Genomic DNA, 24,307 nt, shown 5'->3' with positions numbered 1-24,307 from the left:
CGCTCTTCTCTGTGGACAATTTAAGGGTTTTTTTTTTAAGGGTAATTTAGATTTTTGTCTTTCATATTAACTTTAAAATTAAACCCCCAAATACAATGTAGAGTCACTGAAAGAGGCTAGGATGTCTTTAGAAGCACATTATGAGATAGAATCTGACAGTATTTCATCCTGCAAACAGAGGTAAGTTAGTACTTTCTGGGGGCAGAGGGGAGAATTTATAAAAGAAATGTTTTTGTCAGTAATCATTATTAAAATGTATTAAAGGCCTCAATGTAAGATCTGAAGCAATAGAAGACATAGGGGAAAAGCTCCATGACATTGAATTTGGCAAGGCCTTCTTGGACATGATACCAGAGCACAGGCAACAAAAGCAAAAATAGACACGTGGAACTATTTCAAACTTTTAAACTTGTGTGCAGCAAAGGGAAGCAATCAACAGAGTGAAAAAGCCACCTATGAGATAGAAAATATTTGCATACCATATATCTGATAAAGGGTTAATATCTAGAATATATTGAATATTATGTGCTGCTAGATAAAGCTCTTGTTTGCTGTAGCTAATGTGATTGGTCTGTGTTACTGCTGCTGTTAAATCATGAATTTGCAAAAAGAGACTATTAATATAGGTCTATAGTCTTTAGCTATTTTGTTTTGCGTATAATAGACCCCATGAGTGTTTCTTTACTTTGGGGAATAATGAGTAAAGTCCTAGCAGGTCACCTCCATCTACTGATTTAGCAATACAAAGGTTGGGTCTTTGGAACCAAAGTTAAGCTTTTCTCAAGTAGCCATTTTGAAATGGGTTTAGCTAGATATGTCCATGATTTTTTTTTTCCTCTAACAATCTACATGCTCATAGGCAACTTTAGAATCCTGATCATTTTCATTTTGCTTAAACTGATTTTACTGGTTTAGCTTTGGGGAAGTTGTCTCTTTGACAGAATGGGTAACACAGACAATCTTGATTTCTCTTACTTAGATTATCTATTATTCAGCATACAAAAAAAGTATTCCACTGTCTACCAACTAGTATCTGACCTGGCAATGTGTAGGAAGTGACTGCATAGCTAGCTCTGTAAGTAGCTCAGGAGTTAGGAAAAGCATAGGAGGTGTGATTAATTTCTTGAAACCACTGGCTTCATTTCCTAAAAGTGGTCAACATAGAGATTAGTGAGCTAATCTCTCCTTTGATCACATTGTTCTTCTTCCTCTGCTTTGATGAGCTTTAATTTGTATTTTATTGCCTTCCTAAATATTTTCTTCCAGGATTTTTCTTTCTTTAATATCCTCATATTTCAGATACTTAAACTATAACTCTGTCTACTCAGCAGTATTATAGCTTTGTTTTAGCATTAGTATTTACTGCATGGCGACCTGGGTCTGAAGCTAACTGATTGTGGCCTATAATGAAATGAAACAGACGTCGCTCTTTGAAAGCATCTGTGCCCTACTTCAAAAGGGACGAGGAGGATCTTTTTGTTCTTTTTTTTTTTCCTGTTAAATATGTGGTCCAGACTGTTGAGAGGGCTTCCCTGATAGCTCAGTTGGTAAAGAATCCGCCTACAATACAAGAGACCCGGTTCAATTCCTGGGTTGGGAAGATCCGCTGGAGAAGGGACAGATTACCCGCTCCTGTATTCTTGGGCTTCCCTGGTGGCTCAGCTGGTAAAGAATCCCCCTGCTATGTGGGAGACCTGGGTTTGATCCCTGGGTTGGGAAGATCCCCTGGAGAAGGGAAAGGCTACCCGACTCCAGTATTCTGGCCTGGAGAATTCCATGGACTGTGTAGTTCATGGGGTCACAAAGAGTCGGACATGACTCAGCGACTTTCACTTTCACTGTTGAAAATTAGTTTTGTAGAGTTGAGTTTTACGATACCCGTGATTTTTACTTGCATGTTACAGAAACAGATACTTTAAAACTTTTTACATTATTTCACCTTTTTATTTTTAGTGAGTCCTGGTGAAGGAAGAGGCTCTATCTGATTGTTCATCTCTTTATTCCCAATCCCCACACATCACAGGCACCTAAGAAATAGTGTTTTTTGGAAAGAGGAAGGAATTCAGCCGGCAAGAAAGCAGGCCTTTCAAGGGCAGCTTTTTAGCACAGTATGGGGCCATGTGCCCACCCTTTGAAACATTTTTGATTGCTTAGATAAACATCTGTTATTATGCACTTGGCATTTTATCCCTTCTTTAGAGCCTTCATTCTCAGTTAGTGCCTCTAGCATCACCTTTCCTTTATGACTTTTGAAGTAATTGTCTGAGAACAACAAGACTATTGAATCAGAAGTATACAAATGAAGCCTAGAGGAGATAAGTGTTCAAACATCATATACCTTTTATTCACTTTTTATCTTTGCTTTTGAAATACTTTTCTCCCTCTTTACTTTACTGTTTCTAATTGAAATCTTTGTTCTACAGCCACAATACCAAGACAACCACCTGGTTGGATCCTCGTCTTTGTAAGAAAGCCAAAGCCCCTGAAGACTGTGAAGATGGAGGTAGAGATTTAGAAACCTTTTATGCCATATTATTCTCTTTATCCCTTCTTCCTCCTCCTGCTTAGATAATGAATTTTCCAAAACCCTAAACAAACCACAATGTGCATATGCCCATAAGCAGTGGGGAGATATCAATCATTCTCAGCTGATTCTAGTCATTTTGTTATTGCATCTATTTTTATAAGTCTTTGATTTTTGAGAAATATACAATTAAATCCTTTAAAGAAAATCTTGATTAAAAATAAATTTGCCATTTTTTAGACATTTGTTTTTAAAACAAACTTTAAAAATTCTAAATAAAATTTTTAGTAAGTTAGGTACATTCTGAATCACAGAGTAACCTCATAATGCCTGGTACTCCCTCAAAAATATATTTAATGAAGTATCACTAAGATAGATATGCCAGTATCTATAATCCTTAGCCATTTAGAGCAGCAATAGAAACTCAATGAGAGTTTCTAATATACCCTCCACCCCGCACACAAGAAAAATTATTTCTCTGAGAATCTTTATAATAATAATGCTTATATCTTATATATATATAAGATATAAGATATATAATAATATCATATATAAGATATAATATATATCTTATATATAATCATGCTTGTATCTTATATATTATAGGTTCTGTTTAATGGTATGGTCTTACAAATAAGTATAGAATTTACCCCAACCAAAATGTTTGCTATGCCTTCTTGAATATAAAGTTTATTCATTTATGAATAAAATTTGCATTCCTTTTGTATGACTCTCAGAAATTTTATACCTTAGTTTAAAAAAAAAATGGGTGGATTAGGATGAGATTCAGATAGTCCTCCTAAAGATTAAATTTTGATCTGTGAAAAAAAATTTAAGCAGAATTTATACATATTTTTTCAGCATGAGAGAGTTTTTCTAGGAATAAGTAGAAAATGAAATGTTTAAAATGTATTTGTAATTATATAAAAAAAGGATACCTTAGAGTAAATCTATTGAAGGATGTGCAGTCCTCTACACTAAAAGCTATAAAACATCACTGAAATAAATCAGTGAAGACCTAAAATAATTTATGCAATATATTGTGTTTATTGATATACAATATAGATAGGATGACACACATTATTAATAATGATGTTCATTCTCCTTAAATTGATATCTAGGTTCTGTACAATCCCAATCAAAATTCTAAAAGTCTGTTTTTAAGAAACTGACAAACTGATTCTAAAATATATATGAAAAGGCTTCTCTGGCTTAGTGGTAAAGAATCTCCCTGCAAATGCAGGAGATACAGGTTCAATCCCTAATCCTGGAAGATGCCACAGAGCAGCTAAGCCCATGCATCACAACTATTGAGCCTGTGCTCTAGAGACCAGGAGCTGCAACTACCGAAGCCCTCACGTCCTGGAGACTGTGCTCTTCAAAAGGAGCCACCACAGTGAGAAGCCTGCACATCGCACCTAGAGAGTGGCTCACTGTCCACAACTAGAGAAAAGCCTGTGCAGCAGCAAAGACCCAGCTCAGCCAAAAATAAATTTAAAAAATTAAGTTACTTTAAAATATATATATATACATGGAAATAGTGTACAAAGGCTTTAGTTAGCCAAACAGTCTTGAAAAAGGACAAAGATAGAGGACTTAGGCTACCAGGTTTGAAGGCTTACTATAAAGCTACAGTAATCAAGAGTGTTATCTATCCATAGGATAGACAAATGGATCAGTGGAACAGGGTAAGAGAATCCAGAAATAGATGCACACATATGTGATCACTTAATTTGCAGCCTAAGTGCCAAGTCAGTTCAACAAGGGGAGGAAAATCTCTAACAAATGGTGCTGAAACAGCTGGCTCCTCAGAAGGAGAAATGAACTTCAACTATACCTTTACTCCATATACAAAAATTAATTTCAGATGGCTCAGTGATCTAGTCACAATAACTAGAAGCCTAAAGCTTCTAGAATAAAATACAGGAGGGTATCTTCAGGACTTTAAGATTAGCAAAGATGGAGGAAAAACTATAACTGTTGCATATTGCTGGGCAGAATGTAAAATAGTACAACTGCTTTGAAGAACAGTTTGGCAGCTTCTTGAAGGGTTGAATATAAATTTGCTATATCACCTAACATTTCCACTCCTAGATATCTATCCAAAAGGAATGAAAACGTATGTCCACATAAGCACTTGAATGTAAATTTTTATAGTGGCACTATTCCTGATAGCTAAAAAGTGGAAACAACTCAGTTGTCCATCAAACAATGAATGGAATATTATTCAGCAAGAAAAAGAAATTAAATACCATGTATACTATGACATGAATGAACCTCAAAAAATGTTATGCCAAGTGAAAGAAACTAGACACAAAAGATTAGCTATTGCATGACTTCATTCATATGAAATGTCTATAATAGGCAAATCTATAGAGCCGAAGCAGATTAGTGGTTGTCCAGGGCTAAGAAAGGGGATAGAGATTAATCGTAAATAGCACAAGGGATCGGCTTCCCAGATGGTGCAGTGGTAAAGAATCTGCCGACCAGTGCAGGAAACTCAAGAGACTCAGGTTCTATACCTGTGTCAGGAAGATCCCTTGGAGTAAGAAATGGCAACTCACTCCAAAATGCTTGCCTGAAACATTTCATGGACTCAGGAGCCTGGTGGGCTACAGTCCATGGGATCGCAAAGAGTTGGATATGACTGAGCGACTGAGCACGCAGCACAAGGAACCATATTGGGGTCATGAGAATTTTCCAAAACTGGATTGTGGTAGATAGCTGCAAAACTCAGTAAATTATTAAAGTCAATGAATGGTACATTTTTTAAAACAGAAGAGTTTTATATGATGTGTAAATTATACCTCAATTAAGTTTCTTTTTAAAATGACCAAAGAATTTGAACAGATGGTTTACAAAAGACAGAGAATAGCCAATAAGAGCATGAAAAGGTATGTACATCAACTATACCTCAATTTTTTTTTAAAAAAAAAAGCATTAAAAATGTGCTTATCATTAATCATCTCTGTGATTTATTCACACACCCTAGAAGGGCTAAAGTCAAATACACTGACAATACCAAACTTTGGTGAGATTGTAGAGTATATGGATTTGTACATGTTGGTAGGAATGTAAAATTATGTAAACACTGGAGAAATTTTGGCAGTTTCCTATGAGGTGTTATATCAAGAAAAATGAAAATAATATTCCCCCAAAGACTTCACCTGAATGATCATGACAGCCTTATTCGTAATAGTTCCAACCTCAAAACATCCCAAATATTCAACAGGATAATGGATAAACAGTTTGTGGTTTATTCATGCAATGAACTACTACTCATCAATACAAAGAAAAAGCTGTCGATAACATTCAAAAACATGGATGAACCTCAGAAACATGTTGAATGAAAGAAGCCAGATCCAAAAGAATGGGTACTCAATTATCCATTATTTAAAGTCCAAGAACATGAAAATTAATCTATACTGATAGAAGTCAGGAAATGATGGGGAAGGAGGGGAGAATGGTGAATTGAAATAAATATTCTCTGTAATGATGGACATCCTTTCCATCTTGTTTGGGGTGATGGTTATATAGGCAGCTGCAGTTGCCGAAGTTCATTCTTTGTACTTGAACAAGCACGTAAATTGATATTTTAATCATTGCATGAGCACTTAAGGTCTGTGAATTGTGGTGAATACAAATTATACCTCAAATAATTTTTAAAATAACTTTTTATAACATACTTCCCTTGTCCCTCCCTAAGGCTTTTCACAGTAAGTTTCTTAAGGTGAAATTAGTCATTGTGAAGGTAATCTAGAATATGTAATATTATAGAATTGGACTTTTTAAAGATTATGAATGTGGTATTAGTCTTTTCAGGATGTCTCTTTTGCCAGGCTCTGTTCCTTTTCTTTTTCTAGGGCTTCCCTGGTGGCTTAGATGATAAAGAAATCTGCCTGCAAGGCAGGAGATCCAGGTTTGATTCCTGGGTCAGAAAGATCCCCTGGAGAAGGGAACGGCAACCCACTCCAGTATCCTTGCCTGGAGAATTCCATGGACGGAAGAACCTGCTGGCTACAGTCCATTGGGTTGCAAAGAGTCGGACATGACTGAGTGACTAACCCTTTCGCCCTTTTGTTCATTTTCCTACCAGCTGATGGTTTCAGTTCAGTTCTCTGCCTTTTCCTATTTTCCCTTGTAGAATGTATTTATTTTCATAGCCTTAACTACCAACTTACTGTAGCTAGTCTCCTTGTCTAAATCTCTAGTGTTGTCCTCTGTTCTGAATCCTGTTTCTGTATTTCCTACTACTTTTGAGACTTTCTTTTTGATTGCCCTACTGGCACTTCAGATAAACATATTTAAAACTGAATTTAGCATCTTTCTCCCACAGTCCCCACATTTTGCTTTCTCTCTTAGGTACCATCCTTATAATCATCTGGGCCAAATCCTTTGAGTCCTATTTGCTGCTGCTTCTCCTCTTGCTCTGTCCCCTATATAGTTTCCAATCCCTGCTGCTCTTTCCTTTTTCTATATTTTGGCAATATATTATTATGAAAAATTTCCAACATATAGAAAAACTGAGTTTTCCAGTGAATACATATATTATAATGATCATTTTGCCATGTTTGCTTTTTCATATAGCTCCCTATGCTCCCTATTCTCTGTTCATGCTTTTTTTTTTCTTTTTAATATCATCCTCTCCTTTCCTCTAACTACCACACATTTGGATTATTCTGGTCTCTTTTTTTCCTACAGTTCTCCTCCAATGTATCTTTTATGCCAGTGGTCTGTAAAATAAATGATGGCGTTCCAACTATTTGGGTACAGGAAGAAAATGTCAGTATCATGCTCTACTATTGTACATACAGATTGGCAGTGGTATTCTACTTCATTCTCTTTGTCAGATTATCATATACCCTCCTCAGTCTTAAAGGAAGAATGAAGCCGACTCCTTTGCTTTTGTCAGGAGCCCTGTAAAGTTTTTCAGTTTACTTGTGTACACTTAAGTGGATTTATAGACCATAGTACATAGTTTTTAATTTACACAAAATTAAAATGTGACTTAAAAGGATTTCTATAAAGACACTGGTGATTAAAGGTAATACAGATATGCAAGCCCAAGGTAACAGTGAGAAAATGGTGGAGCTGACACTTCTCATATACCTCATAAGAGCTCTTTTCAACCGCATGGAGGTGAAATTGGGATAATTGTTTATTTAGTCTTTATCTCCTTTTTAAATGTCTATTTTGTATATGCTTTATTATGTATATGTTAGTAGATTAGTATATCTATGTCTATGAATATATAAGTCTCTTGGAAGTACATGGTCAGATTTTTTTATTGATAAGACTACATGATCAAAAAAGTTTAGCTACATTATCCATTAATCTTTCTAAAATATAACTGCCTTCATAGCTCTCCCTTGCTCAGGTTAATGGCCATTTTAGTTAATGGCTCCCTACTATCAACAGAATAAAGTCTAGACTCCTTGGGAAAGTATTAAAGATTTTTTGTAAATGAACTGTATTCTTTATTTCTTTCTCAAAATGTTTTCATACCATAAATATGACATATTTTTATCTTTGCCACAGGCCCATTTCTTTTTTTTTTTTTTTGACACTTTTAGTTCTTTTATTTAGCAGTAGCGGCTGTAGATTGATCAGGAAGCTGGTAAGAGTCTTTCATACATACACACACACACATACACACAAGTATGCACTTGGTTGGAACCAAGATGCCCTCATGAATTCTGTATCTCCAGTGGCCTTTGATTCCTGGCGTTGTTAAATCTGCATGTCTTCATCTTCCTTTTCTTTGTTCTTTCTTTTTGTTTTTCTTCCCACTCAATTACTGCTTGGTCAGCCTTCCTCCGTTTTAAATCGGAATGTTTGAGGCATAGATTTGGTTAAGTCCTCCTCGGCAATAACAGAAATTCACTCCAATACGAGTGTCCTGTGCTTCCAACAGCAGTTCTGTCTCAAGGACCTTAACCGGAGGTCTTCTGGAATCTGAGACTGGGCCGCGTGAGCTTTCTGCTGAGTTTGTTTTTCGCTGTCCCAGTTTTCAGCACAATGGGCCTTCCCCTGCACTGGGTTTCTTCGCCTTCCGCTTCTAGCGCGGGAGCTTCGCTGAGTTGGGCTCCTGTTGTGCTTGGCCTCTTCCACGTAGAGGTTGTTTCAGCCAGGTTAAACCCGAGTCATGGCACCATGGCACCAACCTTGTTCCCTGTGTCCACTTGGCTTATATCTGCTTATCCTTTTAAGCTCAAACGTATAATTTTTGTAGCCTCCTCTGTTTTTCTCTTCCAGGTCAGGATTAGGTGTTCTTGCCTCTGTGCACAGCATGTTTCTATTGTAGCACCTATGGCATTGCATTGTTACTAGATACCTATACTCTGTAAGAGCAGTAATTTTGTCTTATCTATTTATCCCTTCAGTTGAGACTTAAATGTTTGGAAGGAAAGGAGGAGGTAAAGAAAGGAAGGAAAAGAAGGAAAGAAGCCACTCTATCCTTCGGGCATCCTTCTTGAAAATAATATTTAATCTCCTTAGGGTTCTGGGGGAAGCAAAAAATAATAATTCTACCTCAGGACTTCCCTGGTGGTCCAGTGGTTAAGACTCCACACTTCCAATGCAGAGGGCAACCATTCAATCCCTGGTGTGGCAGGTGGGGATCCCACATGGCTCATGGCCAGAAAAAGAAAAGAAAAAAATCTATCTTCATTCATTAGTGAGGAGTCAATAGAGAAATAAGACATAGGAAACAAAGATGAGATTAGAATACCATCTGATGAGTGAACATGGCTTTAGCGCCACACCTATATTGGGCTTACTGATATTGCACCCCTACCAGAGGGAGACTTAAGCACTCACTCTCCAGCCTCTGTATTCAGTTGTTTGGCTCCTCCCACAAGGCAGATATGGCAAAAGATCAGATAGCACCCTCTCTGCAGTCAGGCTAGCATCAGAAGCCGCAAGAGGACCCAGAAGGCCCCAAGCCCAACACACTGAATTCATTCTCTAAAGGTCAGCTGTCAAGTAAGACATTCTTTCTTCCTTGGAGAACAAAGTAGAGGGGCTCAGGAAATTGAAAATGATTCTCTGCACAAGTGTGTTGTTCCCCTAAAGCTCTTTGCATTATGGGTGACTGTATGCCTTGGTTCAGAGAAGGCAATGGCACCCCACTCCAGTACTCTTGCCTGGAAAATCCCATGGACGGAGGAGCCTGGTAGGCTGCAGTCCATGGGGTCGCTAAGAGTCAGACACGACTGAGCGACTTCACTTTCACTTTTCACTTTCATGCATTGGAGAAGGAAATGGCAACCCACTCCAGTGTTCTTGCCTGGAGAATCCCAGGGACGGGGGAGCCTGATGGGCTGCTGTCTGTGGGGTCACACAGAGTCGGACACGACTGAAGCGACTTAGCAGCATGCCTTGGGTGGTGAGGGACTAATCCTTCTTATTCCTACTGTCCCAGTATAATTAATAATAGGGTCTCCTTTTACTCTTAAAAGTGGAGAATACATTACATGGTGATCTTAATTGTATCATTCTTAAGATCAGTTGAGTTCAGTTCACTCGCTCAGTCGTGTCCAACTCTTTGAGACCCCGGAACCACAGCACACCAGGCCTCCCTGTCCATCACCAACTCCCGGAGTTTACCCAAACTCATGTCCGTTGAGTCGGTAATGCCATCTAACCATCTCATCCTCTGTCATCCCCTTCTCCTCCTGCCCTCAATCTTTCCCAACATCAGAGTCTTTTCAAATGAGTCAGCTCTTCGCATCCGGTGGTGAAAATATTGGGAGTTTCAGCTTCAACATTAGTCCTTCCAATGAACACCCAGAACTGATTTCCTTTAGGATGAACTGGTTGAATCTCCTTGCAGTCCAAGGAACTCTCAAGAGTCTTCTCCAATACCACAGTTCAAAAGCATCAATTCTTCTGCACTCACAATCATAGACAACTAGCCAATCTGATCACACGGACCACAGCTTGTCTAACTCAGTGAAACTAAGCCATGCTGTGTGGGGCCACCCAAGACGGATGGGTCATGATGGAGAGGTCTGACAGAATGTGGTCCACTGAAGAAGGGAATGGCAAACCACTTCAGTTCTTAAGATAGAGCAACCAAAATTGCACTCAGGGATGTACAAAGTGTTTTAATCCAAGAGGTACTCCCCAACCCCTATTACTGGAGATGCCTTTGCAACATTACCTGTATTTCTCTATGGTGGTGGTTTAGTCATGAAGTTGTGTCTGACTCTTGTGATCCCATGGACTGTAGCTTGCCAAGCTCCTTTGTCCATGGAATTCTCCAGGCAAGAATACTGGAATGGGTTGCCATTTCCTTCTCCAGGGGATCTTCTGGTCCCAGGAATCAAACCTGGGTCTCCTGCATTGCAGTCAGATTCTTTACCAACTGAGCTACATAGTAACCTGTATTTCCCTTTCAGTTCAGTTCAGTCACTCCATTGTGTCCAACTCTTTGCGACCCCATGAATTGCAGCACGCCAGGCCTCCCTGTCCATCACCAACTCCCGGAGTTCACCCAAACTCATGGCCATTGAGTCGGTGATGCCATCCAGCCATCTCATCCTCTGTTGTCCCCTTCTCCTCTGGCCCCCAATCCCTCCCAGCATCAGGGTCTTTTCCAATGAGTCAACTCTTCCCATGAGGTGGCCAAAGTATTGGAGTTTCAGCTTTAGCATCATTCCTTCCAATGAACACCCAGGACTGAACTCCTTCAGAATGGACTGGTTGGATCTCCTTGCAGTCCAAGGGACTCTCAAGAGTCTTCTCCAACACCACAGTTCAAAAGCATCAATTCTTCAGCGCTCAGCTTTCTTCACAGTCCAACTCTCACATCCATACATGACCACTGGAAAAACCATAGCCTTGACTAGATGGACCTTTGTTGGCAAAGTAATGTCTCTGCTTTTGAATATGCTATCTGGGCTGGTCATAACTTTCCTTCCAAGGAGTAAGCGTCTTTAAATTTCATGGCTGCAGTCACCATCTGCAGTGATTTTGGAGCCCCAAAAAACAAAGTCTGCCACTGTTTCCACTATTTCCCCATCTATTTGCCATGAAGTGATGGGACGAGATGCCATGATCTTTGTTTTCTGAATGTTGAGCTTTAAGCCAACTTTTTCACTCTCCTCTTTCACTTTCATCAAGAGGCTTTTTAGTTCCTCTCACTTTCTGCCATAAGGGTGGTGTCATGTGCGTATCTGAGGTTATTGATATTTCTCCCGGCAATCTTGATTCCAGCTTGTGCTTCTTCCAGCCCAGCGTTTCTCATGATGTACTCTGCACAGAAGTTAAATAAGCAGGGTGACAATATACAGCCTTGACGTACTCCTTTTCCTATTTGGAACCAGTCTGTTGTTCCATGTCCAGTTCTAACTGTTGCGTCCTGACCTGCATATAGGTTTCTCAAGAGGCAGGTCAGGTGGTCTGGCATTCCCATCTCTTTCAGAATTTTCCACAGTTTATTGTGATCCACACTGTCAAAGGCTTTGGCATAGTCAATAAAGCAGAAATAGATGTTTTTCTGGAACTCTCTTGCTTTTTCGATGATCCTGCGGATATTGGCAATTTGATCTCTGGTTCCTCTGCCTTTTCTAAAACCAGCTTGAACATCTGGAAGTTCACGGTTCACGTATTGCTGAAGCCTGGCTTGGAGAATTTTGAGCATTACTTTACTAGCGTGTGAGATGAGTGCAATTGTGTGGTAGTTTGAGCATTCTTTGGCATTGCCTTTCTTTGGGATTGGAATGAAAACTGACCTTTTCCAGTCCTCTGGCCACTGCCGAGTTTTCCAAATTTGCTGGCATATTGAGTGCAGCACTTTCACAGCATCATCTTCCAGGATTTGAAATAGCTCAACTGGAATTCCATCACCTCCACTAGCTTTGTTCGTAGTGATGCTTTCTAAGGCCCATTTGACTTCACATTCCAGGATGTCTGGCTCTAGGTGAGTGATCACACTGTCGTGATTATCTTCGTGATGAAGATCTTTTTTATACAGTTCTTCTGTGTATTCTTGCCACCTCTTAATATCTTCTGCTTCTGTGAGATCCATACCATTTCTGTCCTTTATCGAGCCTATCTTTGCATGAAATGTTCCCTTGGTATCGCTGATTTTCTTGAAGAGATCTCTAGTCTTTCCCATTCTGTTGTTTTCCTCTATTTCTTTGCATTGATCACTGAGGAAGGCTTTCTTATCTCTCTTTGCTATTCTTTGGAACTCTGCATTCAGATGCTTATATCTTTCCTTTTCTCCTTTACTTTTCACTTCTCTTCTTTCACAGCTATTTGTAAGGCCTCCCCAGACAGCCATTTTGCATTTTTGCATTTCTGTTTCCCTTTGGGGACCCCAAAATTTGGAACCTGGAGCCTGTTTGTTTTATGCCCAGCTGGTTGTTACCACATTTGCCATATACTTGGTCTCTTCTCTGAACAGGGGAGAAATAGCCCCACAATCGGCTATTTGCAGAATAGACTATATCTAACTTACATTGTAGTCTCCATAGTACCTTGCACAGAGTAGATGCTAGTAAAGGGGATAGTAATAACAGTATGTTAAATGTAAGTTTTTATAGTTTAAGATATTGTTTACCTTCTGCTGAACATTTAAGATCTAGAAAAACTTTATAGTTCCTAAAACTTGCCCTTTTCCCCCCAGTCTTCTGCTATTCATAACCTGTGTTTTTACACCATATCTGATGCTTTAATGAGTGTACATGTTTGTCTTCCACTCAAAATAATTAATGTGTTAATTAAATGGTCATCTTAAAAATTCAACATCAGGAATCCATTTTACTTTCAACTCACTCTACTTTTCTCTTATGATGAAAGAAAGATTAAATTTTTTACTAAAGACATTTTTATAAAATGTGTTCATGTTGATACCTTTATAGAGAATGGTAAAAGAAAATTATCAGTTGAATAGAGCTCCACAATGAGAAAACAATTATAATTTATATATTTAAATAAGAAAATTGCTATTTAGAGAAGAGGAATGATAAGTTCATGGGCCTTAGAACTAATCAGTGGCTTTATATGCCAGAAATAGTTTTGCTTTTTGAGTCAACTTTTGGCACGGGGAAGGTGCTTTAGCTTTTAAAATAGGAAAATATGGTTAGGTCTTTCCTATTTTCTCTTCCAGAGTTCTCAAACTGCTTTTTTTTTTTTTTTTTTTACAACTGAGTTTCCAAAACAAGAAGGCTATTTCTCAAGGACTCCACAATTTACTCTTTAATACCCCAGTATGCTGAACTTTGTCCTCTACCTTTCTCGTGAAACTGCTTTTCGTAATGTTACCCATAACCACCGGCCTGATTGCCAGATTTAGTGGACTCTTTTTAGCCCCTATCTCCAGTCCTGACAGCTTTATAAAGCATTTGCTCGTGTTGACCACGCTGTCCTCGTCTGTCTTCTTTGACTCCATTCCCCCTATTCTTACTTACTCCGCTCCTTAAATTGTTAATGCTCCTAAGCTTCTATTCTTCATCTTTTCTATTCACAACTTACCTCAGTAATTTTGTCTACTGCCGTAGCTTTAATTGCAGTGCCTCCCAGATCTTTTATCTTCCTCTGTTTCTCTTCTGAGGACAGGACCAGGTTCATATTTCCAAGAAATTATTAGGTATCTCTACAAGGATGTTGCATAGTCCCTCAAATGCAACACCTTCCAAACTGAGTTAAATCTTTTGTATACCTGCACTTCCTGCTGTCACCAACTGACCTTACATCCTCCCAGTTCTGTGAGCCTGAAACTGGTTATCGTCCTCAACTTTTCCTCACCCTATCTTCATTGCAGCAAGTATCAAGTCCTATCAATTCTGACTTTAAAAAAAACTGCCATCTCTTAAGTGTCCAGTGCTGCTCATCATTTTTTTTTTTTCTTATCTGTCTCCTGTGCTGTCTCAGTCACTTCAGTCGTGTCCAACTCTTTGCCAACCCATGGACTGTAGCCTGACAGGCTCCTCTCTCCATGCGATTCTCCAGGCAAGAATACTGGAGTGGGTTGCCATTTCCTCCTCCAGATATCTGTCTCCTAAGTGCCTCTAAATCCAAATTAACACTTCTTTCCTCTTCTCACAGCTGTTTCCATAGGTATCCAATAAATATTTTATAATGTATCATATTTATGCTTAAACAGCCATTAACCTGGATATCATCTTGACCTCCTCCCCTCCCACAATCTTCGTGTTAGTCATTAATTTCTGTTGCTTCAACTTGTTTGTCTCTATTATCCATTCTATTTATCTCTATATCCATTCTTTCTATATTTCTATATTCCCACTACCAGTGCCTTAGCACCAGCCTTCATAATTTCTTATCTAGGCTATTAATGATTTTCTTATTTGCCTGCCTTTATTTTCACTCCACTCCATCTATTTCATCCTTTATTACTGTTACCCATAACTTCCCCAAATGTAATTTAATCATGTCACAGTCCAATTTAATCAGTTTCATCATCATCATCAAAATAAAGGCCAAACTCCTTAACCCAGCATTCCAGAAATGTGTTTTGGTTCCTATTATAAGACAAGCCCCCTGGCATATGTACCTCACTCTAGTCCTATCAAATTTTTGTAATTACTGAAAATGCCAGCCATTTTTAATCCCTCAGTGCTCCTTCATCAGTGAAATGGCCTCCCTCTCACCAATCCCAACTCATTCTTTAAGACTGCTCAAATACACCGTCTTCTAGAATACTTTTCTGATACTTGTTTTACCAAGCAATTGGTGGTGGTTCTCAGCTCTCCCTCAAAAGCATGTTTGTTTCATTATTATGCTTCCCTGATAGCTCAGACATTAAGAGTCTGCTTGCAATGCAGGAGACCCAGGTTCGATTCCTAGGTTGGGAAGATCCCCTGGAGAAGGAAATGGAAACCCAGTCCAGTATTCTTGCCTGGAAAATCCCATGGATGGGGAAGCCTGGCAGGCTGTAGTCCATGGAGTTGCAGAGTTGGACACAACTGAGCCACTAATGCCGTCACACTTTATATTTCGCTATATCGTTTCTCTCTTCTGTCTTCACTTTTCGACTGTGAACTCCTTGATGTCAAGAACTGTGTTTCTAATTTTTATTTTTGCATAAGGAAGGAGAGGGGAGGAAGAGGAGGAAGAAAGGGAAAAAAAGGAAAGAAAAGGGGGAGAAATTCAGTAAATGAATTGACTCACTGGATAGTGTATAAAATTGCTAGGTATTTTAGTCTAGGTTTTATTACCTTTAGTTTAATAGGGCAAGTAATAATCACTTCTTTAACTGCATGAATCTACCCTGCAAAAACCTGTCTGATGTTATCACATGTGAGGGTTTAAAGTGATTCCTAAGAGTAATCCAGAAGATAAATTACCGATTTGTTTACTCGCCTAAAGAAAAGACTGTACTTTATCTGTTAGTTGCTTCTTTAAGTGCTAACTAAAATGCTGACTCAACTTCCACATTAACACTGCAATATATTTGTTGATCTTTTTTCTTATTAGGCATTAATACATCCTTCTTAGTGAATTTTTTAGGGAGCAAATGGAATATTTCAACTATCTCTATAGTTGCTTGATTCAGTTCAGTTCAGTCCCTCAGTCGTGTCCGACTCTGCGACCCCATGGACTGCAGCACACCAGGCTTTCCTGTCCATCACCAACTCCCGGAGCTTACTCAAACTCATGTCCATTGAGTCCGTGTTGCCATCCAACCATCTCATCCTCTGTCGTCCCCTTCTGCCTTCAATCTTTCCCAGCATCAGTCTTTTCAAATGAGTCAGTTCTTTGCATCAGGTGGCCAAAGTGTTGGAGTTTCAGCTTCAGCATCAGTCCTTCCAATGAATATTCAGGACTGATTTCCTTAGGATGGACTGGTTGGATCTTATTGCCGTCCAAAGGACTCTCAAGAGTCTTCTCCAACACCACAGTTCAAAAGCATCAGTTCTTCAGCACTCAGCTTTCTTTATAGTCCAACTCTCACATCCATACATGACAACTGGAAAAACCATAGCTTTGACTAGACAGACCTTTGTTGGCAAAGTAATGTCTCTGCTATTTAATGCTAATCCCTTGAATTTATAGTTGCTTAAATTCTCCAAAATTCTCACAGAGCATAAATCCAGATGTGGTACCATTGTAGAATTCATCCTTATATAGCACAATTGAGTTCTCATGCTATTTCAAGAAAATTTCTATTAAAGAAAATTCTTTCTCTCTCATAGGAAATTCTCCATGATATTGCTTTGGTAATATTATTATATAGAGCATTTTTCACAGTTTCATTGTTCATACAATCCAATAAATACTTTTATTCATGTAGCAGTTGCTTGGTGTTGACTTGAAGAAAAACACACAACATGAAGGAGAGTTGTGAGCTTTGTTATTTAGGGTCTAACTAAGGACCATGCCCCAGGAAACAGGCACTCAGTAACTCCGAGGATCTGTTCCAAGAGCTAGGAGAGGAGCCAGGATGTATATGAATATTTTGGTTAGGAAATCTATGTAGTCAAGCATACATTTTAGTAAAAGATTACTGCTAATCACAAAGAACAGATAGATATCTCAAGTTAATGGTCTTAGTATTTTCCTGTGTATGGGAAGAAAAGTCACTGGGGTCATTGAAATTCTTCCTTCAATAATCTAATTATCGAAGACCCGTTTATCCAAAGCACAGAGCACCTCATCCTGTTTTATTTTTTCATCCCGAATTGCTTTCAGGATGCACTGGGTTGCAACTTAACCCTTGTAGAACTGGGTGATGAGTGATGCTCTTTGTTCTTTTTTCTGTTCACATGAGTCATAAAATATTGTACTTATTGATGATTGTTTGCCTTGTAGCTGTGGAGGATCAAAGTGAACTGAAGTATATCCCAGTTCTCAGTTGTTTTGATCTGTTTTCACATAGTAGTTACTTTTCAGCTATTCTCATCTTTTCCATCTCAGACATTTCAACCAGATTTTTTCAAAGGAAAACCGCAAAAGCTCACCAGACTTCAAAACTACCAGTTAATATTATATACATAGGCAGAGCACTATGTATATAGGAGAAAAAGGGGTGGAGATGATTCAGAGCTTTTCATTAAGAAGCTGGTCATCTATTCTCTTCTTTTTTCCTGAATGTGGAATAATACTTTTTATTAGAGCGTAACGGTTTGTACTTTTTATCAGGTTCAATGGGATTTTTTCTTACAAAGTGGATACATTGTACTGCAGCTTAATGATATGAAATTAATAAGTTCTTTGATATTTTCTAAGCCTGTTTGCTGCCTAGCCTGTGTCATTTGTATATGTATGTATATGTGTCTGTGTTTCAGTATAGCAGAAACACAGTCTACAAGAAATGGAAAATCAAAGAGTGGTCATCATGGAGTACAACTGTAGATTTTTAAAAAAAACTTCCTTCTTGCTGAGCACCTGTGTATAATTGATAGCAATAAAAACCACCTGCTAGGAACACTCCTGCCAACTTAAACCATGTCTGACTAATAAAAAGATTCCTCAGCAGCCTTACCTTGGAAAACAGACAGAGTGGGAGGGAAAGAGGATTGATTCTAAGGGTCAATTTATGTTAAAAAGACCAGAATTTTTTTCTTTTTTAGCTATCAGAAATTCAACTACCTTTAATTTTTCTGATTATATTTTATTGGTCACTTTACTTGCAATAGTACATAATAATTATATGTAAGATATTTCCTTGTGACCATTCACAAATAGAGATTCTACACAAGGCACTGCGTAGTTTTCCTTCAGACACTTAGATCTTGTTATTTCAAGAGAAAGTAGGTATTTTCTTAGATTTGAAGCAAATCTAAATTACCCACTTGAAATGGTTTAAATCCAAGACTGGACTTTCCTGTGGAGAGAAGTAGGTTAGAATGTGATAACAGAAATAATCGACAATTCCTTTGCATCATAGTGAAAAAATTAACAAGCAGCTGCTGCTTGTTACTGACTTGCAGGCTGTGTCTCACATCAGTGCTATAAAGCTATTTAAATGAAATAACTATACCAGGTGATTTTTTAAATACCTAGCATTTTTATGACTCATGATTCAAATAACACCTTCGAGTTTAATGTTGTCTTTTGTTCTCTGTTTCTGATTACTTGCTGAGACATTTACTAGTTATTGAAGAAGCCACTCGAGTCAAACTGTGTTTGTATTTTGAAAGTGAGTTCTTACCTTATCGTCTCCCAGATATCAGTGTAATGAAATAAACGACAGGAATTCACTTGGTAAATTCTTTTCTTGTTGGTTTTGAAACTGGCATTTCACTCAATTCTTTTTTTTTTTTTAATTTGCAGAACTTCCTTACGGCTGGGAGAAAATAGAGGACCCTCAATATGGGACATACTATGTTGAGTAAGTTTGTATCTCAGTTTATGCTTTCCCAAAATGTTTCCCTTTCATTGCACAATTTTAGGGAGTGAATGAAGTACCTTACACTTCTGCAATCCCGCTTCCAGGTTTTGCCACCAGGGGAATGAGAAGGTAGGGACAGTGGGCATTTACTTCACTGATTCTGTGCTCCCTAGAAGTTGGCTTTGAAGTAAATATAGAGAGCCAAGGGTAAGTTGCTCAGATGACTAATAGCTGGAGATGTCATCAGTACTACTGAGGCCTCTAGAAAGAGAAGGAGTGGATAGAAAGCGAAAGGTGAACTAGTAAGGTCGCTTTCAACACCACACCTGCATGATTCTGAAGGCAGTGAAAGCACTTGAAGGGCATTGTATCATAGCGATCCAAAGTTTTGAAGTACATGATTACAACTGTTCTCTTTTTTAAGGAGTTAATCAAGGAAAACTTAGTTTTCTTTTTAGAGGTGAAAGTTGCTTCTGACACAGCTGTTATAGTTAAATTTAAACATAAATCTGTGTTGGAATAGAGGATCAAACACCTGCCTATGTTAGCCAGAGAAATTAGGATAACATCAACTTCTGATTTTTCTTTCCCTTTTCTTCATTTATCTAATTGCTACATTGTTATGATCATTGAGATTGCTTTCTTTCCAGATGATATAGATAGAATTTTGATCTCAGTCATCTACTACCAGGCAAATAATTACATCAGAGAGGTTACTGTTAACTTGGGAACTAGGAGTCTGCACTATCTGCCAAGGTAGTGAAGGCAAAATATTATTACCTGGAAAAATGGTGAACATGAACATCTTCTATTTTTATGATTGCTAATTAGTTTTTCATCATTTTCTGGCATAAATGAATGCCACTTCCCTAAAGTGAGTAACTGAATCCTGTTATAATGCTAGTTCTTATACTAGTGTGTAGGATGTTACTTGAGTCACTGTACTTAGAGAGATTTTTGGAATGATTTCTTAAAGTCTAACTTATACTCTAAGAAAAATAACTCAGTTTGACCCTTAGATCTGTAACTTAACAGCTCCACTGAAAGGTTATGTTAATTTTATTTCATATCTTTCCAATACTATGATGTGAGAAGTATATAGCAGCTCTTTTGTTACTTTTTTCTAAAGTATATTTAGTTAAAAGAAAAAAAATAACCATTTTTCAAATCAAAGGAATATTTGAAGGCTAGCTGAAAAGAATTTGTGGTAAATTTCCCCCTAATAGTTAGTCTGTTCAAATTGGGCTTCCATCAACTATTATTTGCCATTAACACTGCTGAACATTTCTGAGATAATGATTCTCATTCTCTTAGTATCCATTCCAACAAATGTGAATGCATGGTCAAGAGGTGAAATTCATTTGCCTGTTATAAAATCTTGCGCTAAATGATCTGGTTCTCATTAAACAAGGATGTACTAATATTGAAGCAACTTCAGGGCAGTCCTGAAGTGACCTGCTCCCAGCTGTCATGGAGGCATGTGAAACAGCCTGATTAGAAGCAGCAGCAATGGCACCGATGTGATTTTGTATGATAGTTCCCAGACGAGCTCATTCTACTGGAGGGTAATTTATTAGATTAAGAAAGAGCAGGCTGTACTCAAGATGCACATTAGTATGGAATCAGCCGAGTTCTGAAGTGTGGCTTGATTCCCAGATTAGTTAGGCTTTGAATCTCAACTATAGTAATCTGCAGTGAGTTTACTGATGGAGATAAAAAGCTGTTACTTGAATGGCTACTCTCTGGCTCTCTCAGTTTGTCAAACCAGATGGCGCAATGATTGCTCTTGGCAAGAGCCTTATAGTAGTAACACCAACTGCAATGGCAGGTTTTTGGGGTTTTTTTTTATTTTAGAAAATGAGATTCTGAAATGGATTAATTTATTTTTGGAAATAAAATTGTTCCCAAAATTTAATGGCAGGCCTTCCATAAGAATGCACATATCTTTAGAAATGTTGTCTTAATGTATTCTTTAATTGCCTTCCTACAGTTTGGTGACACAGTGAAAATATACATCTGCTTTTCATATCTTAACTTTTCATGAAGGATAATGATTTTGTTTGTGGAAATGAATTCTTAAAATTCATACATTTACACAAAATTTTAATAGAGATGAAATTTCAAATTATAAATTATCTGTTTAAATCAGGCTTGTTTGCTACTCTTGTTTACTTTTTCTGATAATCTATTATGTTCTCTTCTCTTCCCATAACTAGTTTTACAGAAAACAAAATTTGTTACATGTTAATAATACTATGGGTATAAGTAACTAAAGGAAAAGGAGAGTGTTTTTACTATTTTGTTTTTTGGTTGGCATTTTAATCTAGGTCGTCTAAGGTGACAGATGCAATTACTCTTTTTTCTAAAATCTTACACTCTTTTGTCAAAGACTTTTCAGGAAAGGGATTACTCATTTGCATTCTTCTACTCTCTTCTCCCACACATTACAAAGAGTATAAATATAAATTACTCCTTTTTATGTATTAATGCCTGGGCGGCAAAGTGAGTCATTCTAACTGATGACGTTCAAGTAAGCCAAGGTTCTTTCTAAACAGGTTTATTCTTTTCGAAATGTCAGTTTCTAGTTTTGTTTTTTCAAGAATATGTAAATTATCAGTATATAATAAATAACTTTAAAAACGGTACCTAACTTAACACCGAAGATTTTCATTCTCATGGAAGGTTAAACAGTTAACTCAGTTGATAAGGTCCTTTCTCATAGTAAGAAGCAGAAGCATACTTGAATTTTAGTGAAATCAGAACCCAAAGAATGTCACGTAGAGCTTGCCATATTTGGAGCTCTGAAACTGAATACCTTCATCTGTTGCAGGGTTGCTAATGCACTAGAAGCCTGAAAGGCATAGAGAGGCATACTCGGAAGCGAGGGTACCTTGCTGTAAGGGTTTTTTTTTCTCCCTGTTGACCCCTCCTCCATCCCCATTAATGGTCACAAGTGGCAAAGAAAATATCCAAGTTGTATGACTATTTGTGTATAGATTTTGTAATATTCAGCTTATCTAAAGACAGTCTTAATCTGAAATTCTCATGATTTAATGTTTAATTATTGATATTTAGTAATGTCACTTCTTGTTAAAATGGTTTCTGCTGGAAAATGAATTTCAATTGGCTGAAATGTGTTTGTAGTGTAGAAGTATTAGATATAATTCCCCCTTGTTTCTGTGTTAGACCCATTTGCAGTCTTAAACATCTTTCGTATAGTAGTTGCATTCTTAATCCACCACAGTTAACTGGCTTGCCAGGATAACCAATGCTCAGTTCTTCTGTGAAACACGCTTTCACCGTAGTGTATTGAATACCATCATCTAATGGCCTGCCTCTCGTCTCCCCATACTTTCCTGATTTCTACCACAGGCTTGTATGCTTTCAAAGAGTTAGTTATGATTGTTCCTAAATTGTCAAAAAGAGTTGAACGTATAATTATGTAATTAGTTATTATATAATTTTGAAGCTTAACTGTAAAAGAGTTGGTCTGTGATAACAGTTTGATAAAAGCAAGTCACTTTGCTTTTTTTTGATGTAAATTGATGTGGGTGAGTCAGTTGGAAAAATAATAGTAAAATTCTAGAAGACATCTGTACTCAGATTTCTTCAAAAGTGTCTTCACAGCTGCTTCACTTCAGAGAAACTTAAAACCTTCCTACTATTAACTGCCTTTAAAAAAAAAAAAACTTAACTGATTAATTGCCAATAGTTCTAGCTATATCATATATGAGGGCTTCATTTATAGTTTTGAAAACTGTTGTTAGCAATATTAGAAACGATTATAGAGAAGCTGTATGAAACATTTCAGCAACTTTGACTTCTAGGCGTCTTCTGTGGGTCATTCTTTAGCTGTTGAAAAGCTCTTCCTCCATGACTTGTCAGCATCTCTGGGTTCCATAGCGTAAGGATACATGTTTGTCCCTTAACGTGTGATGATGGAATGATACGAGAGTCTATTTTAAAATATGTAACTCTTTCACATTAAACTGAAATGCATATTTGTCTACATTTTACAGTCACCTTAACCAGAAAACCCAGTTTGAAAATCCAGTGGAGGAAGCCAAAAGGAAAAAGCAGTTAGGACAGGCTGATACTGGGTCTTCAAAACCAGGTAGAACTTTTACCTCTATCTTCTAAGAATAACTTGTGACATTTATATGCTGAAATAATAAAAGTGAGTTTGAACTTTGAAAATCAACAGAGACTGTCTAATTTTTGTCACTGTAAAGATATGAATAATCTTAATAAAACATCTGGCCATTTTGAAAATGTTGAGGTTTTTTTTCTCTTGCTGCTTATATAGAAAGTGTGAAATTGTTGGGAGAAGGGATTGAATAACTTTGTTATGGGTGCAAGGTTTTAATTTGTAAATTGGATTGTTTTCTAGTGTTTAAGGCCAAGTCAGTATTAGATCTTTGATTTATTATGAGCTTCTCCCAAGTTGATTGCTTAGATTTAATAACATCAGTGACCATTCAGGATTCTTTATTAACTGATATGAACAAATACTAAGCAAATCCACTATTATTGTTTGCCTATATCATTGATTCTCAACTGGGATAGTAGGGTATTAGTAATATCATTTGATATTTGAGGAACATTTTTAAAATGCATAGGTCCTGAGATTTTGATGAGCCTAGCCATGTGTATTTTGTAAAAGATGTCCAGGATGTTCCATCCTACTCATCCCTCATTGCCTCCCCCTTCTCTGTCATTAATAAGATGTTTATCATCATAATCTAGTAGATTCTTCCCTCAGTTGCTGATGAAACAGTTTTTTTTTTTTTATAGCCCCTCTTCAAAAACATAGTCCCTTCCCTTAAGTTTTACATTTGATTTAGCAAATATTTTTAGATTAATAAATATTTTGGAGCACCTTCTGTATGTGTAGTGCTTTCCTTGGTACCTGGTATTAAAAAATGATTAAGAGTAAGACAGGTCTTACCCTCAAAGTTTACAGTCTAAAACAGGAAACTAATGGTTATAATATATGCTGGTAGATGCCATCCTGTGTTAGTAGTTAAATGTACAGGGAGACAGAGCAAGTTTGAATCCCAGCTGTGTAACCTTGGGTGAGTTTTTTAAATGTTTGTTTTCTCGTCTGTTAATACAAAATATGAATGGTAGTAGTACCTACCTCTTAAGGTGGTTCTGAGTATGCAAGTTAATACATGTAAAGTGCTTACAAATACATGTCTGGCACATGGTGGCCAGAAAATGATAGTTTTCATTGTTATTAATAAAGACGTACAAGTTTCAGTGGTGGTGTAAAAGAGGGAGTGCTCACCTTTGCTTTAAAGGAGGAAGTTGAGGGGCAGGGGGACTTTCAAACAGAGGACATATATTTGAACTGGGTCTTCAAGTGTCAGTAAAAGCTAAATCAGGCAGATTAAAAATTCAGAGGAGCAAGATGGCATACTGAGTAGATGGAACAGGATATATAAAATCATAGCAGCATGAAGTGGTGGTTCAGG

General features: G+C 37.6%; 1 protein-coding gene across 7 annotated transcripts in view; it reads left to right on the top strand.

The window, feature by feature from the left end:
• MAGI3 (membrane associated guanylate kinase, WW and PDZ domain containing 3) overlaps positions 1-24,307 on the top strand; it is a 259,275-nt gene that overhangs the window by 179,998 nt on the left and 54,970 nt on the right. For all 7 annotated transcript variants that reach the window (NM_001192746.1, XM_005204131.5, XM_024989434.2 and 4 more), the window contains 3 exons: positions 2,424-2,503; positions 18,773-18,830; positions 22,850-22,944. In NM_001192746.1, the coding sequence (NP_001179675.1) occupies positions 2,424-2,503; positions 18,773-18,830; positions 22,850-22,944 (233 nt within the window). The remainder of the gene's footprint in view (positions 1-2,423; positions 2,504-18,772; positions 18,831-22,849; positions 22,945-24,307) is intronic.

Source organism: Bos taurus, chromosome 3 (genome assembly GCF_002263795.3).
Source record: "Bos taurus isolate L1 Dominette 01449 registration number 42190680 breed Hereford chromosome 3, ARS-UCD2.0, whole genome shotgun sequence".
NCBI lineage: Eukaryota > Metazoa > Chordata > Mammalia > Artiodactyla > Bovidae > Bos > Bos taurus.
The sequence above is the reverse complement of the archived record's forward strand: the minus strand, read 5'-3'. Positions and strand labels throughout refer to the sequence as shown.